The sequence below is a fragment of the Aotus nancymaae genome, unplaced genomic scaffold, assembly GCF_030222135.1.
Source record: "Aotus nancymaae isolate 86718 unplaced genomic scaffold, 86718_ANA_hifiasm-v0.15.2.pri h1tg000003l, whole genome shotgun sequence".
In the NCBI taxonomy this organism is placed as follows: Eukaryota; Metazoa; Chordata; class Mammalia; order Primates; family Aotidae; genus Aotus; species Aotus nancymaae.
This window is the reverse complement of record NW_026988414.1, coordinates 26,911,601-26,928,981: the sequence shown is the minus strand read 5'-3', so window position 1 is coordinate 26,928,981 and position 17,381 is coordinate 26,911,601. Positions and strand designations below refer to the sequence as shown.

At 44.7% G+C, this 17,381-nt stretch overlaps 1 protein-coding gene across 2 annotated transcripts in view; it reads right to left on the bottom strand.

The window, feature by feature from the left end:
* The window catches only part of ABCA1 (ATP binding cassette subfamily A member 1), a 155,849-nt gene that overhangs the window by 85,730 nt on the left and 52,738 nt on the right, over positions 1 to 17,381 (bottom strand). For both annotated transcript variants that reach the window (XM_064379401.1, XM_064379391.1), the window contains exons 6-7: positions 4,886 to 5,007; positions 1,822 to 1,998 (exon numbers count right to left, since the gene is read on the bottom strand). In XM_064379401.1, the coding sequence (XP_064235471.1) occupies positions 1,822 to 1,998; positions 4,886 to 5,007 (299 nt within the window). The remainder of the gene's footprint in view (positions 1 to 1,821; positions 1,999 to 4,885; positions 5,008 to 17,381) is intronic.

The following is a 17,381-nucleotide window of genomic DNA, read 5'->3' as shown; positions in this document are numbered from 1 at the left end:
AAATTACTATGTCCTCTAAAAACACCCATTTTTTTCCCCAAAATTTCAATCATTCTAACTGAAAGGGGGAGCATTTCTGTCTTGTAAAGCAGCCCAAAACAGTCCAAGGAAATGGTTTTGTAATAAATTTTTGTGCCATTTATAATAACCTTTCACCCTCTACGTCTCATATCACAAAAAAAGACCAACAGGCTGCAAATGTCTGCAAAAGTCAGCTTCTCTAACTTTTTAAGCCAGTTACTTCGGGTTGTAAAGATCTCCATAGAGAAATATATCTTACTTTAAATTACAACATGGGGCCAGGCACAGTGACTCAAGCCTTTAATTCCCAGCACTCTGAAGGCCAATTTGGGCGGATCACTTGAGCTCAGCAGTTCCAGACCAGCTAGGCAACATGGTAAAACCCCATATCTACTAAAAATAGAAAAGGTAACTGGGCATGGTGGCAGGCGCCTGTAGTCCCAGCTACTCGGGAGGCTGAGGCATGAGAATCGCTTGAGCCCAAGAGGCGAAGGTTGCAATAAGCTGAGATCCCGCCACTTCATTCCAGCCTGGGCAACAGAGTGAGATGGATCTCAGCTCACTGTAACCTCTGCCTCCTGGGCTCATTCAATTCTCCTGCCTCAGCCTCCCAAGTAGCTGGAATTACAGACACCCACCATCATGCCTGATTAATTTTTGTATTTTTGTAGAGATGAGGTTTCACCATGTTGGCCAGGCTGATCTTGAACTCCTGACCTCAGGTGATCCACCCACCTCAGCCTCCCAAAGTTCTGGGATTACAGGTGACATGCCTGGCCAATGCAAGAACTTTTTGATAGGTATGAACCTTGAGGTGTGTTTCTAAGGTCACATTCTAGGGTATAATCTGGGTACAGGGTCCAGAAACTGAATATTCCTAGTTTCCAACTCTCTATAAAGAATTCATGCCCCACAAAGTCCAAGAGTATTACAATTCCATTTTATTATAAAAAGGAACATCTCTTTCCAGATACATCCTTCCTCCAGGGATCTTTCCCTGGTTTTAAGAGTATCTACTGCCAAATCAGAATACTATCTGGTGAGTAGAAAACCAGAATCCTGGATATTAAATGATGATATTTGGAGTAGAGAGAGGAATTTCACCAGAGGTCTCAGAAAACCTAGAGACATAGTTGTTTTGGAACTCTACACAACACTCTAATAACCAAATTGCTCAGGCTCACCCGCATTCTTTGGTTAAGAATGTATGGGAATTCTCATAGACCGCTTCTCTGAACTATTGATTCCGAGGCTGAAAAAACTTTGTCGAAATTTTACTTTGCAGTTTTGTTAGTAATTAAGCTAATTAGTGCAGTCTCATCTAATTCCAGGGCCTCCCAACTGTGACAGCTCACAATGTCATCTTTATGATGGATTTTTAAACATGAATAGATATCCATGTTCCTATCAATGGTTTCAAGACTTTTTTTAAATCTGAAGAACTCTTTATTCTTGCTTAGTATTATAATATTAGTATTATAGTGTTGATGAACTCTTGCTTAGTATTATAATATTAAAAACATGAAAAAGTAGGTCTTCTCTGATTGAAATAAGCACAAAAAAAACATTTGGCTTAAACTCAGCCACACCCAGCTTATTCTTCCCATTCATGCTTTGGGAGATGGCCCGAAAATCTGAAAGAACACTAGGAACACTTAGAATACCACTGAACTAAACAATATCACAAACTCCCAGCCAGCCGTACTTTTCTACAAAAACAAAGTCATGTTGTCCAAGGAAAAACCTCACATTCCGAAAGCCTGAGTGCTTGAAGTTTCTCCCCTGAGCAAGTCTACTCACCAGGATCGGCTTCAGGATGTCCATGTTGGAACGAAGTACTCGCTCTGCGGCAGCCAGCTTCTCCCTTGGCAGGCCACAAAGCTCGGCAGCTTCTTGGTCACCAAGGTGAATCATCTCTTGTAATTTTGACCCATTGCACAGACTGGTCAAATGTAACTGGTAGCCTTGCAAAAATACCTGGAAGCATTTCATGCAAAGAGAGACAAGCACAACAGGATTACAAAGATCGGAAGCTGGGTCCTTGAAGTCTTCTGGAGAACTTCACATCAATACAGCTTTGAAGATCTTAAAACAGGTCCCAGTACAAATAGTCAAGGCATCAGGTCTCTTTACCGAACCTCAGAATGTATCAAAGCACAAGGCACATTGACAGGACATTGAGAACGTGCAGGTTGCATTAACTCAATGTCTCCCACACACTTGTCCCTCTTGCAAAAAAAAAAAAAAAAAAAAAATCCAGAGTCCAGCTCGTTTTCTCAAGAGTAGGACACATGATTTGGCAAACAGGAATCCAGAATCTGAATTCCTGGAACCAATTTTATTAGAGGAACAACATCCTCACTATTTTGCAATTTATGTTGTCTTTAAGTAGGATTGGGCTAAAATATGGGGGGAAAGCATTTATGCTACTTATCTGTAAGTATCGATATTTAACTAAGACACAGAACTATGTTCTTATAATTTCAGATTTTGGAATTCTCTATTTTACTTGCCTTAGAGCAGAGTGCCAGTAAGCCAGGCTTTCTTACTGATAGTCCAGTTCTAAGTCAGTCTTATCTTTTCTTTATACCAAACCCACTAGAGAGCCTCTTCTTGGTCATATTTTACTTAATTGCATTTCTGGGCTGAAACTATTCTTCTTCATATGTGGTCCAGTGGACCACAAGCTTTGAAAGAAGGGGAGCCTTTCTTTATGGTGCTCACTTTGCATTCACAGTGTTGAAACATGACAGCCAGTATTTGCTGAATGAATGAATGATGCAGGCTCTTTAGTAAACCATTACTAACTGCCCTGTTAGTTTAAACTGCTGCAGGTTGACACGCTTGTAGAACAACCTAAGGTGAGTGATGGACCAAAAACCTCTCAAAACCCATGCAGCTTTTGAAATATTGCGGAGCATTTGGCTGACCACGATTCCCATTAAGTTTTCACGGACTGCCATAGATACTCAAGCACATTTCAGTTCTACTCCTTCCTTTAGTCCTTGCTGCGAGGCTGTCGACGTACAGTTAGTGTCTGTGTTTAAGAATACTGACAACAGGCCAGGTGCAGTGGCTCATGCCTGTAATCCCAACACTTTGGTAGGCCAACGGGGGCAAATCACCTGAGGTCAGGAGTTCAAGACCCGCCTGGCCAACCAACATGATGAAACCCCATCTCTACCAAAAATACGAAAATTAGCCGGGTGTGGTGGCACATGCCTGTAATCCCAGCTACTCAGGAAGCTGAGGCGGGAGAACCACTTGAACCCAGGAAGCAGAGGTTAAGGTGAGCCAAGATTGTGCCACTGCATTCCAGCCTGGGTGATGGAGTGAGATTCCTTCTCAAAATTAAAAAAAAAACTAGTGACAACAGAGGGCCTTTGTTGAAGTCATCTTCTGCCTCTGCTCAATCATGCTTTGTTCCCTTCCCTTTCCTTACACAAGTATTGATCCCAAGGCTTTTTCAATAAATTTCTTGTATGCTCAAAAAATAAAAAAAGAATACTGACAACACAGAAACTCTAATTACCATCCAAGGACCACCTCCAGGCTTAGGATGCCCCTTATTTTAAACTGATTAGATGTAACAGATATGAAATTGGCAGGGGGCAATGGAAATTATGCTAAATGCAACTATTTTCAAAAGCCTGCTGCCCTTGGCCCATCTCCCAACCACATAACTGGTAAACACAAGGCATATTTTCCTAGTTTCAGAAGGGCAAGCAGTAAGCACATTTTTCTAATTTTGAAAATTCTAGATCATGTGAAGCAAAAAGCTTATTTTCAAGCATAAACATTTCTACTACTTCTGCTTATTGTAAAGACAAGCTAGTATGCAGACATGAGACAGGGGAGGAAGCAGTTCCCCTTTCTGCCACAGAATAAACTCAAAAAGTGTCTCTGAAAAATCAATAACCATGCAATCTGGGTCTGCTACCCACTGCACAAGAGCTGTCTAATAATGATGCCAGAGAAAGTTTTCTATGGATTTGAAGTTAAAATTCAACATAATCACTATTATTTCCTAATTTTATAAAATTAAGTTAAAATTCAACATAATCACTATTATTTCCTAATTTTATAAAATTATTTTTTCTTTCTTTCTTTTTTTTTGAGAAGGAGTCTCACTCTGTTGCCTAGGCTTGAGCGCAGTGGCACAATCTTGGCTTACTGCAACCTCCACCTCCCAGGTTCAAATGATTCTCACTGCAACCTCCACCTCCCAGGTTCAAATGATTCTCCTGTCTTAGCCTCATGAGTAGCTGGGATTACAGGTGCCCACCACCACAACCAGCTAATTTTTATATTTTTAGTAGAGACGGGGTTTCACCATGTTGGCCAGGGTATCTGGACTCCTAACCTCAGGTGGTCTACCCGCCTTGGCCTCACAAAGTGCTGGGATTATTATAGATGTGAGCCACTGCGTTCGGCCCTGAGTTTATGAAATTCTTAAAAGTCTCTTAATATACCCTGTCTGAAATCTGTCTTCAATTTTATAGACAGAGCACCTCCACATCAATAATCCTCAACCATGGCTACTGTCTCAGAACTGTGAATATTTTTTAAGTCTAACTCAAAATGTATCCCTTGTAGGAGGAAGTCGTCACAAATGCCAAGTGACAAGCCAGAAATCAATTTTATTTCAACCAACTGGCCCATGACACCGGGTTGCATATTCTACTCCGGGATAGTTTGGCAATTCCTGCCTGAATAGGGAAGTAAAATTAGATGAAGTTGAATTTGAACTACCTCTCTCCCCTTCACCACCATTACGAGGACAGGGGTCTAGTCATTTCTTTCCAGTAGCTGAACAATGTAATTGCCATCAGCCCCACTGAGGAAGCTGGAGGCAACAGCTTACCTTGTGGAGAGTGACATCAGCCCTCAGCATCTTGTCCACAGTAGACCTCGGGAGAGAGAGGTTGTGATACAGGAACTCAGAGAAGGTTTCATTGTCCACCAGGAAATCCTGAAGCTTTAAGTCTATCGAGAAATAGTGTTTTATTTTTATTTAGTAAGCAATTTATAAAAAAAATGGGCACAATGAGGCAGTGGAGAAATGTATCAGAATATTGATGATCGGAAGTCTCCTGGCTAAGCACACATGGGAATGAGATAGGGGAGCATTGCCGTATCAGGCGAGGCGTAAGATAATGAAAATATTGCTTTCTGGTAACACGTTGAGCCACATCCAGCATGTGCTCCTCAATTCAGTGCGATGGTGGTGTTAACACACACAAACACAAACACAGCCTTTTCTTGCTCTTCAAAAAAGAAATCAAACCTTTGAAATGAGCTCACCCACCCCGCCTGAGCTTTGTGACACTAGTCCATTCCGGCTTCCTCAGCACCAACTCACAGAGCTAAAACTGGAGAGATTTAAAGCCTTGTTCCCACAAGCTGCAGGGACTGAAGCTCCTATTTAATGCAAAGCAAGCAATGGTTCTCAAACTTAAGTATGCACCAGAATCACCTGGAGGGCTTGTTAAAATGCTGCCTGCTGGTCCCTACCCCCAGAATTTCTGATATAACGGGGCTGGGATGGGACTGGAGAATAACTTCCAGGTGATGCTGATGCTGGGACCTGGAACACGTTTTGACAAACACTGGCAGAGTGCATTATGCATCTCAAAGTGCTTTCACAGACATGGTCTCATTTTAATTCCAAACATAAACATGTGGCCAGGCATGGGGGCTCATGCCTGTAATCCCAGTACTTTGGGAGGCTGAGGTGGGCAGATCACCTGAGGTCAGGAGTTCGAGACCAGCCTGACCAACTCGAAGAAACCCTTGTCTCTAATAAAAATACAAAATTAGCCAGGTGTGGTGGCACATGCCTGTAATCCCTGCTGCTCGGGAGGCTGAGGCAGGAGAATCGCTTGAACCCTGGAGGCGGATGTTGTGGTGAACCAAGATCACCCCTTTGCACTCCAGACTGGGCAAGAAGAGCGAAACTCCATCTCAAAACAAACAAACAAACAATCAACAACAAAAACGTGTGATACAAAGCCCTAAAACCCAGGTCCGCCAGGTTTTAGGAAAACACATAAACATATATTTAAACCATCAGTCCTATTAAATTATTTGATTGCTAAAGGGTTTCATACAGAATCTCTCTAAATAATAGGACCTCTGGGTACATTTAGAAAAGGCTTCAATCCAGTGCAGCAAAACAGAAAAAGCACCGCTAAGAATCCAGAATGTTAGTCCCTAGAGTTGGAGGCTGTGTCTGGTGGTGTCACTGCGTACTTCATATCATCTTTCTGAACCTCAGTTTCTTGATCTCCAAAATGAGAGGTTTCTGAGCAGATGCTAGGTAGGAGCCCTCTGACTCTAAAACAGTATGGTTCTCCCTGACTCATTTCATTTGACTGTCTACCTCTTCTTCCAACCCACTCTCCTAACAGCCAAACTTCTTTGTAATAAAGATAAAACCAGCTCATCAGGACCACATGAACTGAGTCCCCAGGGCCAGGCGCTAACCAACCTCTAGAGGGCAAACGTTGCAAACTCAAATCATTTATCAGAAGAGAAACAGGTGTGATCTGAAAATGGGGCTACAGTGCGAGGCTTAATGAGGACAGGAGTTAATCCACAGAGCTAAAAGGGTCACATGTGGAGATAAAGTAGCAGGAGGGCCTGACAGCCCAGCCAGTCTCTCATCAATGCTGCACGATCCAGGTGTATTCTGCTTTAGACAAACTTCAGTAATATTGAGTTACATAGAATAAAGTGAGCAAGATTCATATCGCTAGAGAAATGATTCTCTGCTACCCTTCTATGGCTAGCTCCTAGTTACTCCTCATGACAGCCAGTAGCTGTTCCAAGGCCCAGTTAGTGTCCCTCAGAATCGGTGCTCCTGCAAATGGCTACCTACCTGATGCTTCCCATCGCATATGACTTCTACACTGTTACCATCAGGGTCTCTAATGCAGTTGTCAAACCTCAGGGCACCTAAGCTTCATTTACGGAGCACGTTAAAATGCAGTTTCTTGGACCCAGTCCCTAGAGATTCTGAAATAGTGGGTCTAAAATGCAGAATGCAGAGCCTACAAATCTACATTTGAATAAGCATCTCTTGTACTTCTTTTTGTTTTGTTTTGTTTTTTTGAGACAGTCTCGCTCTGTCACCCAGGCGGAGTGCAGTGGCTCGATCTCAGCTCATTGCAACCTCCAACTCCCGGGTTCAAGCAATTCTCTCACCTCAGCCTTCTGAGTAGCTGGGATTACAGGCACCCACCACCACACCTAGTTATTTTTTTTTGTATTTTTAGTAGAGGGGTTTCACCATGTTGGTCAGACTGGTCTCGAACTCCTGACCTCATGATCCACCCACCTCGGCCTCCCAAAGTGCTGGGATTGCAGGCGTGAGCCACCGCGCCTGGCTGCATCCCTTGTACTTCCAATGTTGGGGGAAGGAGGTGTGGAACCATAGTTTAAGGAACATTGTTTTACTTACATGCTGTCTCCACCAGACTATGCCTACAGGATAGGGAATATGTGTTCTTAGTACCACCAATGCCCAGATCAGGCCTGGCACAGAATTACTGCCCAATGAAGGGTAGCTGAATACCAAATACTAGGAGATGGAATTAGGAATGAGAAGATTCCAAAAGAATCTTCTAAGCACCATCCTAGATTTCCTTTTAGCTGATCAGGTCCAGGAAGAATCCAAGGGATGTCAGGACCATCCCCAGGCCACACCCCAGGAGTGAACAGGACTGCTAACCACTAGAACTGCCTTCCCATGAACAGAAAGTGACATCTGGGGTCACTTTCTGTTCTTGGGAGAAACAGGAAGGAAGGTGGGTAAGCTGGTGGCTTTAGCTGAGGACTAGTGTAAAAAGGTAGACACTGATTATTGTACAACGGTGGGAAAAGCACCACCTGGGAGTCTGAACCTGAGTTCTATATCCATTTATTTGTCAGATCATTTCATGTAGTTGTACCTCTACTGCCTTACCTATAAAATGAAGGGTCAAAAAGGCCTCTGTGAAACCTCAACAGAGACAGAATACACCTATTAGCTAACCTCACTGACCAGGTGGGCCACAGATTCCGCCTGAGCAGAGTCAGAGCAATATATCACATTGCACCAGGGAACTTCAAAACAGCTCCCTCCTTCCCAAGCATGGCGGCAGATGTGTGGGGTGGGTGACCCAGGCCACCCCTGCAATGGGCCTAGGTCATCCAGCAACACTCTCCAGACCAATGAGTGTGCTCAGCATGTTTATAAGACTATTCTGTTATGTCAACAGGCTCTGAAGATGAGAACATCTGGATGTGATTAAGCTCCAACCTCCTATCGGCGAATGCCCCAGATGAGACACAAGAAGAACCCAGAGGCTGATTAAACAGTCAACAGCCCTTGGCTGTGCACGTGCATAATGTGGTAGGTTGGCTGGGTGGGGAAGCAGCAGGGAGGGCCAAAGATCCTTGGCTACAAAGAACTTGCAGCCTGATCAGGTGGATATCCACCCATGTGGGCTTAGATTAGACTCACACACTAGCACCAACCGGTGTGAAAACAGGAAGGCAACGTGGTGTAGCACACTGATTCTCAAACATGACTGCCCGTTAGACTCAGCTGGGGGCTTCACAAAAATCCCAAAGCCCAGGCCACACCATGGAGCAACTAATGAGAACTGCTAGGGTGAGACCCAGGCAACAGAATTTAATAAAACTTGGCTGGGCTTGGTGGCTCATGCCTGTAATTCCAGCACTTTTGGAGTGAGGTGGGAGGATCACGTGAGGTCAGGAGTTTGAGATCAGCGTGGCCAACATGGTGAAACCCTGCCTCTACTAAAAATATCAAAATGAGCTGAGCATGGTAGTGGGTGCCTATAATCCCAGCTACTTGGGAGGCTGAGGTAGGAGAATCTTGGAGGCGGAGGTTGCACTGAGCCAAGATTGCACCTGGATGCATTCTGGCCTGGGTGACAGAGTGAGACTCTGTCTCAAAAAAAAAAAAAAAAAAGAAAGAAAGAAGAATTTAATAAAACTTCCCAGTGAGTCCAGCCAAGTCTGAGAAACAATGGTGTGGAGAAAACATCAGGGTTTAGGACTAGAAAAACCTAAATTTGATACTGCACTCTACTGTGAAATAGCTGTGTGATTGTGAGAAAGTGACTTTGCCTCCCTGAGCACAATTTTTCTTACCAATGAAGTGAAGGTAATAGTATCCACATTTCAAAGATATGAAGACTAGAGATATTCATCATGGTAGGTGCTCAATATATGATAATAATTTGTGATTACTCAAAAGGGTTTTTTGTTTGTTTGTTTGTTTTTCTGAGACAGAGTCTCCCTCTGTCGCCAGGCATCAGGCTGGAGTACCATGGCACAATCTTGGCTCACTGCAACCTCTGCCTCCCCGGTTCAAGCAATTCTCTTGCCTCAGCCTCCTGAATAGCTGGGACTACAGGCGCACGCCACCAGGCCCAGCTAATTTTTGTGTTTTCAGTAGAGACGGGGTTTCACCATGTTGGCCAGGATGGTCTTGATCTCTTGACCTCGTGATCCGCCCGCCTCGGCCTCCCAAAGTGCTGGGATTGCAGGCTTGAGCCACCGCGCCCGGCCGGAAAAGGTTTTTTCACTCAACTTTGCCACTGTACAACGCCATTTATACGAAAGATGGGGGCACAGTCCCTGCCCTCAAGGAACTTCCAAGCCTGAAGGGAGAGATAAAGAGGCAAATCAATTCAAGAAGGCAGAAGGAAGGTTTATCTGTAAGGGCTTCATGGGGAGAAATCAGACTGGAGCCAAGTTCTAGAAAAGGACAGACTTGAAAATCCCAGGAAGCTGTGGCTGAAGAGGAAGGGGTAAGCCCTCTCATGATGACAATGACCAGGATATTTTGTGGTCATAATGCTATGCACATAGTAGGTTCTCAACAAATGAATGAACAAGCAGATAATTAGAGAGGAGATTTCTAAAAACCTCAGATTTGGGAAGTAGGAAGGCAGGGGGAAAGAAGTGGGTCAGGACAGAGTACAGTGGCTTTATACCTGCTGGTCTCTGTCTTCTCCACTATGTTGCTGGCAGGAAAATGGGTGGAAAGCCAAGAATATCAAGAAAGCCAGATGTCTGAAACATACTTTCTCCTCTTACCCCATCCTCATGATATGGCCTGTGAGTCACCTCCTCCAGGAAGCCTGCCCCTACCTTCCCACCCTCAAGCTGCGTTACGTGGCCAGCCCTTTCTTGTGACTTTTTTTTTTTTTTTTTTTGAGACAGAGACAGAGTTTCACTCTTTCACCTAGGCTGGAGTGAAGTGACCCGATCTTGGCTCACTACAACCTCTACCTCCCCGGGTTCAAGCGATTCTCTGGCCTCAACTTCCTGAGTAGCTGGCATTATAGGGGCCCGCCCCCATGCCCAGGTAATTTTTTTTCTTTCTATGTTTAGTAGAGATGGGGTTTTGCCATGTTAGCCAAGCTGGTCTTGAATTCCTGACCTCAGATGATCCACCAGTCTTGGCCTCCCAAAGAACTAAGATTACAGGTATGAGCCACTGCACCCAGCCTTTTATGACTCTTCGTGCCCAACATCCTATGTTGCCCGCTAGTATCACACAGATGAAGCTGCAGTCACCTGTGTATATATCCTGCTCCCACAAGAACAGAAATTCCTTGAGGGCCAGTAATTCTAAAGCCAGCGGTGCCTGGCACAGAGGAGGCACTCAGTAAATTGGATGAATGAATGAATGAACTAATAAATGAATGAATACAAATCAGTGAATAAATTAATGACCCGATGTGATTGTAATAAATTAATGACCCAATGCAACTGCAACTTGCCAATTGCAGAGAAGTAAATTCACCTTGCAGTGAGTTAGGGAAAGAATGAAGCAGGACATGAACTTGAAACAAACCAAGTGGAGAGGACACAAAAGTTCTACTAAGCCCACTCAGCCACATCAGCCCAGGTCAAGAGGAGAGTCAGGTGAGCAGCAGTTGGGAGCAGAGTGGGGAATGGGACAGAGGATGGCTGAGTTGATTAATTGGTAAAATGGAGATGACAATGGCACCTGTCTCATTGGGCTGAGCTAGGTGTTAAATGAAAAAATGTACCTGCAGACCTAGTATAATGCCTGGCACTGAGGAAGGTGCTTGGTAAAGGATGGCTAATACCATCATCACTTTCAGGAATGACTGATCTGATCAGATTCATGGCTAATTTAACCTTAAAGCATATTCAGAATAGACAGGACACAGAAGTGGTTTTGGCAGCAAAGTTGAGATGTTGACTTTGTGATCTAAGGTATGCACATTTGTATATGTGTGTGCATATGTATGTGTGTATTATGATACATATTAGCCTGACTGAGTTCCTAAGACAAAATTATTGAGTTCTTTCTGCTGATACTATCTATAAAGTAAAGGAAAGGTTGAAGCTGACTGATTTGTCTATTCATAACTTTATAAAAGAATAAATAAATCTAGTATTTTACAGGGAATCAAGAGGAATGATCCTGTCTGCCAGTCACTGCAAGGATAGATGTAGGTGGAAGATGACCTGGAAGAAAGACCAATCATTCCACACAAGACAGGGAATACTTCATGAACAGGACAGTCATTTAGCCATTTAACTTTGGGCACTGAGTTAACGTGGACCTGGATTTTATAATCAGTAAAATGTGTGGGTTGGAGAAGATGATCTCTGAGGTCTTACCTATGAAATTGAAAGGAACACAGGGCAAAACAAAATCAGCACCGGATAGAGCATCAGAGGGTCTGGATTCAAGGTCAGCTCTGCCATTTCCTGACTGTGTAATCATGAAGCTTACTTGCCCCCCTTTTTAAATCTCTCTAAGCCTCAGTTTCCTTGGATATAAAATGGGGCCAATAACATTCACAGATTATTGTGCAAACCGAAGATCAAGAACGTGAAAGTGCTCTTTCAGGGGAAAGAGCTGATTCGGGTAACTGGAAGGTATGACCTCTGTCACAGGATGCGGAGCTGGGCTACTGCTGCCGGCAGAAGAGAGAGTCACTATCCAGCAAAAGATCAAGAGAGTTCTCCCACCACAGTCTTGTCAATACACACCAAAACACTTGATCTGCTGAGCTCAGCCTCCTTGATTTTGCCTGGAGGAGCAAACAGTGACCTACCAATTAGCCTAGAGTTTCGCTGTGCGTACTGTGAAACAGAGCAAAGGAAAGCGAAAAAGAACAAAAGCAGGTGAAATGTGTGTTTGTGGGCCGGGGAAGAAAGGAGGCAGAATCCTCAGCTTCTTGCCACATATCCTCTGGGACTAGCTGAAGAATGCACTTGCACGTGCAGGCGGAGGGCTGCGACACGGGTTGGGGTGAGGTCCTACTTTCCCGGCCATTCGGTGTTCCTTCACTTCTCTGAGCACAGAAGATAGGGAAGGTGGGAGGAGGGAGGAGAGGGAGGAGAGGAGTGGAGGAGCTAGGCGGGGGAGGGAGAAGAAGGGGGAGAGGAGAGGAGGGACGGCAGCTCGCTCGGGCAGGCAGAGGAGGGAAGCCCTTGACTGAGCTGAGCTGAGCCAGACGGGGTTACTCTCGGTCAGTGCCCTCCAGTCCCCGGCTCGGGTTTCAAGATCTCCGTCTTCTCTTTTGCTCAACATGAAAAGGAACCAGAGCAATCAGCTGCTTCAGAAGTGGGTGGAGGAGGCAAATGAAAAAAAAAAGAGAAGTAGGGAAAATCACATCAACATTCCAGGCCCAGATGGTCTTCTTCAATGAACCCCTGGGGTGGGATGGGGGTGGGGGGTCTCCCAGACTGCTAGGAGCTGTCAACTGGGCAGGATCTAGGAGGGGGAGGCAAATTCCAACTCATGGTTTTAATCAGCCTGAGCTTGTCCAGCCTTATAAATAAGACCTTGAAACACTTCTCTGCCATAAAAGGGCTGGTAACAAATACACTCCAGTGTCTTTAGGGTACTTTTTGGTGTTTTGGTTTGTTTTCTTGATGCTCTGCTGTCTTCTTGAAGGACAGATGCTGCCTGCTTCACCAATGGCTGAGTGCTCTCTGTGAAGACCTGGTCGTTTGGTGCTCAGGAGAAGGGCTCTGAGGCAGCATGAAGCAGCTGCCTCCTCCCGTGACTCCTCAGGGCAGGGGAGAGCAGGCTGGGGGTGTGCCGTGTACACAGCCTAAGGACACCCCTGCTGTTGATCCCGGCCCGCGCTTTCCAACCCAGGAGATGCTTCCTTCTCTACAGAGAAGGCTCACCCAGGGATACCAAGACATACTGGAAAAAACTCAGTTCCAGAATTTTCCAGTTATGTGGCCTTGGGAAAGTCAATTAGGCTCTCTGAGCCTCCATTTTTCTGTACATGGACGTCTAGCTTCCTACATGTGTGGGCTAAGTAATCACTAATGACACTAAGTGTGTTAAGTACTCTGAATGCTGACTCACACATAATCCATGAGAAAATACAAGCTGAAAATTAAACACGTTCAAAATTAATGTGGATAAAGTCACGAATGATCATTTGTAAAGAATTCCCAGGAGAAACCAGGATATTTAGGGTCATGCTCCCTGAACCTTCCGAGGCAGGCATTAGGGAAGCCAGAATCTTCTCTTTCAACCAATGGGAAGACCACAACTTTAGGAAACACATATTCTTTCTAGTATTTTATACATCATATAAACTTGTATTAGTTCAACAAACTTTTATGATGGCTACAGTACCCAAAATGCTCGTGCTGTGCTTCAAAGGAATAATATTTTTCTCAGTGCTCCTTGAAGGCAGGAACCAGCCTATAACAAAAGAAGTGCTGTGTAAAGACTCAGTCCCTGCCCTTGCATTCTAAGAGGAGATGGCCAGAGGGCCGGGTAAGCAGAGGGTGAGCCTCCAACCCTCTCTGCCACTCCAGAATCAGTCAGCACTGAAATCAGGGGTGAAAAGAGACATGACTCATCTTCCCCCAGATTACTCAGGCAATAGCACAGCTGCTATGATTTGAATGTGTCCCCCCTCAAAGTTCATACATTGAAACTTCATCACCAATGTGATAGTATTAAGAGTCAGGGCCTTTAAGGGTGATTAAGTTATGTGAGCAGCGCCCTCACCGATAGCATTAGGGCTCCTTACAGATGGCATTAGGGCCCCTATAAAAGGGCTTGAGTGGCTTCAGTCCCTTCTGCCAGTTGAGGAGATGGTGTTTGTCCCCTCCTAAGGATGCAGCAACAAGGCACCATCTTGGAAGCAGAGAGCAGCCCTCACCAGACACCAAACCTGCCAACACCTTGATTTTGGGATTTCCCAGCCTCCAGAACTGTGAGAAATAAATTTCTGTTGTGTATCAATTACCCAGTCTCAAGAATTCCCTTCTAACAGCACAAAGACAGTAAGACAATACCCATGGACTTACTGGGAAGAGAGAAGGTGGGAGAGGTTACTGGAAGCCCCTAGAATGAGTATTGAAGACCCTGAATGGTAACAAGTCACCCGAGGAGCCAGTGCAGCCCCAGAGGGAAAGGATGACCAGGGCATGGAAGGGCACAGTCTGGCTGGCTTTGAAGCTCAGAAGGAAATGGAAGGTAACGCTATGACGTAACACTGACCCAGATGAATTTTGGACCTGAACAGAAAGAGAAGAAGAAACAAAGAACTGACATCACGAAAAGCAAGAAGACAGCTGAGAAGAAAACTCTGCCTGAAGACCAGAGAGGCAGAAAGATGAGAGAGGATGCCTGGAGGACAAACGGAGTGAAGACAAACAGGAAAGACTTCTTCGAACAGAAGGAGCAGAGAGAAGAAGAAAAGAGAGCTTGAGGCATTCAGTTCTCGAGCAGGTCTCTGACTGAAAAAAGGGACCGGACACTTCAAACACCACACAAAATGGGACTAAGGTCTAAGGAAGAATCTATGTTAACATGCACAATGCATAAATAGTTAAATTTTTTTTCTAACTTTTAAAATTAACAAGATGGATTAAGGGACATGGTAGTGCTTTGTGGGCAGAGAAAAGTGACTCATTTATCAAGCATTAGGCACACTGTCAGTATTGTTTTCCAGAATCTTTAAAAACAGCTTATAAGGGCGGGGTGCAGGGGCTCACACCTGTAATCCCAGCCCTGTAGGAGGTCAAGGAGGGCGGATCAGGAGTTCGAGACCAACTTGGCCAAGATGGGGAAACCCCATCTCTACTAAAAATATAAAAATCAGCCACATGTGATGGCAGGCGCCTGTAATCTCAGCTACTTGGGAGGCTGAGGAAGGAGAATCGCTTGAGCCTGGGAGGTGGAGGTTACAGTGAGCCGAGATCACGCCACTGCACTTCAGCCTGGGCAGTAGCACGGGACTCCATCTCAAAAAACAGCTTATAAGGAAAGGTATTATTATTGTTATTCCCATTTTTCAAATGAGGAAACAGATCTGGAGAATATCTTACTCAGGGTCATAGGACAAACAAGTGGTAAATTTGAACCCAAACAGCTTTGACTGCAAAGCTTTGGTTCTTTCCACTATATCAGCAATTTAATATTTTAAAAATGCTTCATCACGATTTTGGCCTCAAAAGCTGGGGAAGGCACCTATGCTTCCTAATGTTGGAATAAGCAACATGGCAGCATGGTGTGGGGAGAAAATGCTGAGCCTGGGAGTCAGACAGATCCCCATTCAATTTACAGCTTTACTCTGTAACCTTGGGCAAGAGACATTTTCCCTTTGAGCTTCAGTTTCCTCATCAATGAAATAGAGATAATAATACCAATCTGCCCCTAGTAGTGCTGTTTACAGCCTTCAACGTAACAATATATTAGAAACGCAAAATGTCATCATTATCTGGTGCAACTTAGTCTGTTGAACAGTGTCACTCTGAGATTGCTTTTGGTACCTCAACACAACAGTGACCAGAGGACCAGAAATGGGAAAGCTTTCAATGAGAAGCAAACTGGACTCCCAAATTCCCCTTTGCCACCCACAGGCTATATAAACCTTACGTGGGAAAAGCAGGAGACACGCAACACAGTTCTTGATGTTAACAATTCAAAACTTTTCAAGGCAGTCTGATATTTGTGGGGGTACATGCTGTTCTGTAATCGAATGCAATTGTGTTTTCTATTCTTGTCTGAGTAAAGCTGACCTTTGATCTGATTTAGTTCAAGCAATATTTCAACACTGCAGTGGAGCACTGCACCCCACCTCCACCTGCTTACAGTCCATCTGGGGCCAGGCTCTGGCCCCGATGGAAATCAAGAACCTGGGTTCTGGGATGCAGCCTGGCTTTGACAGGTCTGGGAAAACTCATGGCATGTGGAAAGGTTTCAAAATATAAAATTCTAAGGCCTCAAATCAAAACTTTTGACAAGTGCATACATACAGAACGTAAATTGCAATCACCTAAAGATTTCAAAGAATTTCCATTTTGATGACATAATGTTGACATGTGTCACCAGATCGCCCAACAAGATGACACACTGGGGGCCCACAAGGACAGAAAATATAGTCTGAGGCTGCAACCTCAACTGTAGTGGCTGCCTGAATGGGTGAGGGGGTTCGGGCGGAAAATGGGAAGTGGCTGTGAGTCACAGGATGTTCTTTCTAGACGGGCCTTGGGAAACATTCCATCCGTGCCTGAAGCCAGGAAATGGAGGAAATCTGGCCTTTCTTTCGGAAGGCCTCTTGTCTCCTTTCTCATCCCTGCCAGCCCATGCCCCATGTCCTGTGACTTTAAGGAAGCTTCTGGCTACCCAGAGCTGCTCTCTTTAGGATATAAACAACAACAGAGCATGAGAAACTGGAATTCTGGTCCTAGTACTGCCCCTTGCCAGCTGTGCTTCCTTAGGTAAGTTACTTGGCCTCTCTGAACTTCAGCTCCTTCATGTGTGTAGCCCCTACATTTTATGATGATTGTAAAAATGCAGTGAGTAAAGAACAAACCTGGCATCTGTGATGGGCCAGGCACTGTTCTGAGTGCTTCCTCTTATTAGTCCATAATTTGCCACAACAGTCCTGAGAGAGGTACTATCGTTATCCCATTTTGGGGAAACTAAGGCACAGAGATGTTAGGGTATTATCCAAGTTTACACAGCTGATAGGCAGCAAGCCAGGATTTGAACCCAGGCAATCCGGCTGTCAAGTCTGTTCTTTTAACACCAAATTGTACTTCCCAGGGAATATTTACAAGACGTTTGTTTTCTACCCACTTCCCTCAACTCCCTGCCACAGTCAACTATCTTGCCATGTCACCAAAGCGCCCCTGCTCCCTGGAACTCATGTCTTTTTGATTTTCAAAAATCAAAGCAGAATCAAAGGTCCACTCCAATGAGTCCTTATTATTACCAGTAAATCCAACAGCCTTTGGGCATGACCCTTTTTCCCTAAGTAAACATAACCTTTCTGACTAATTTCCAAAAAGTATTTGTCAGAGCCATTATCAGA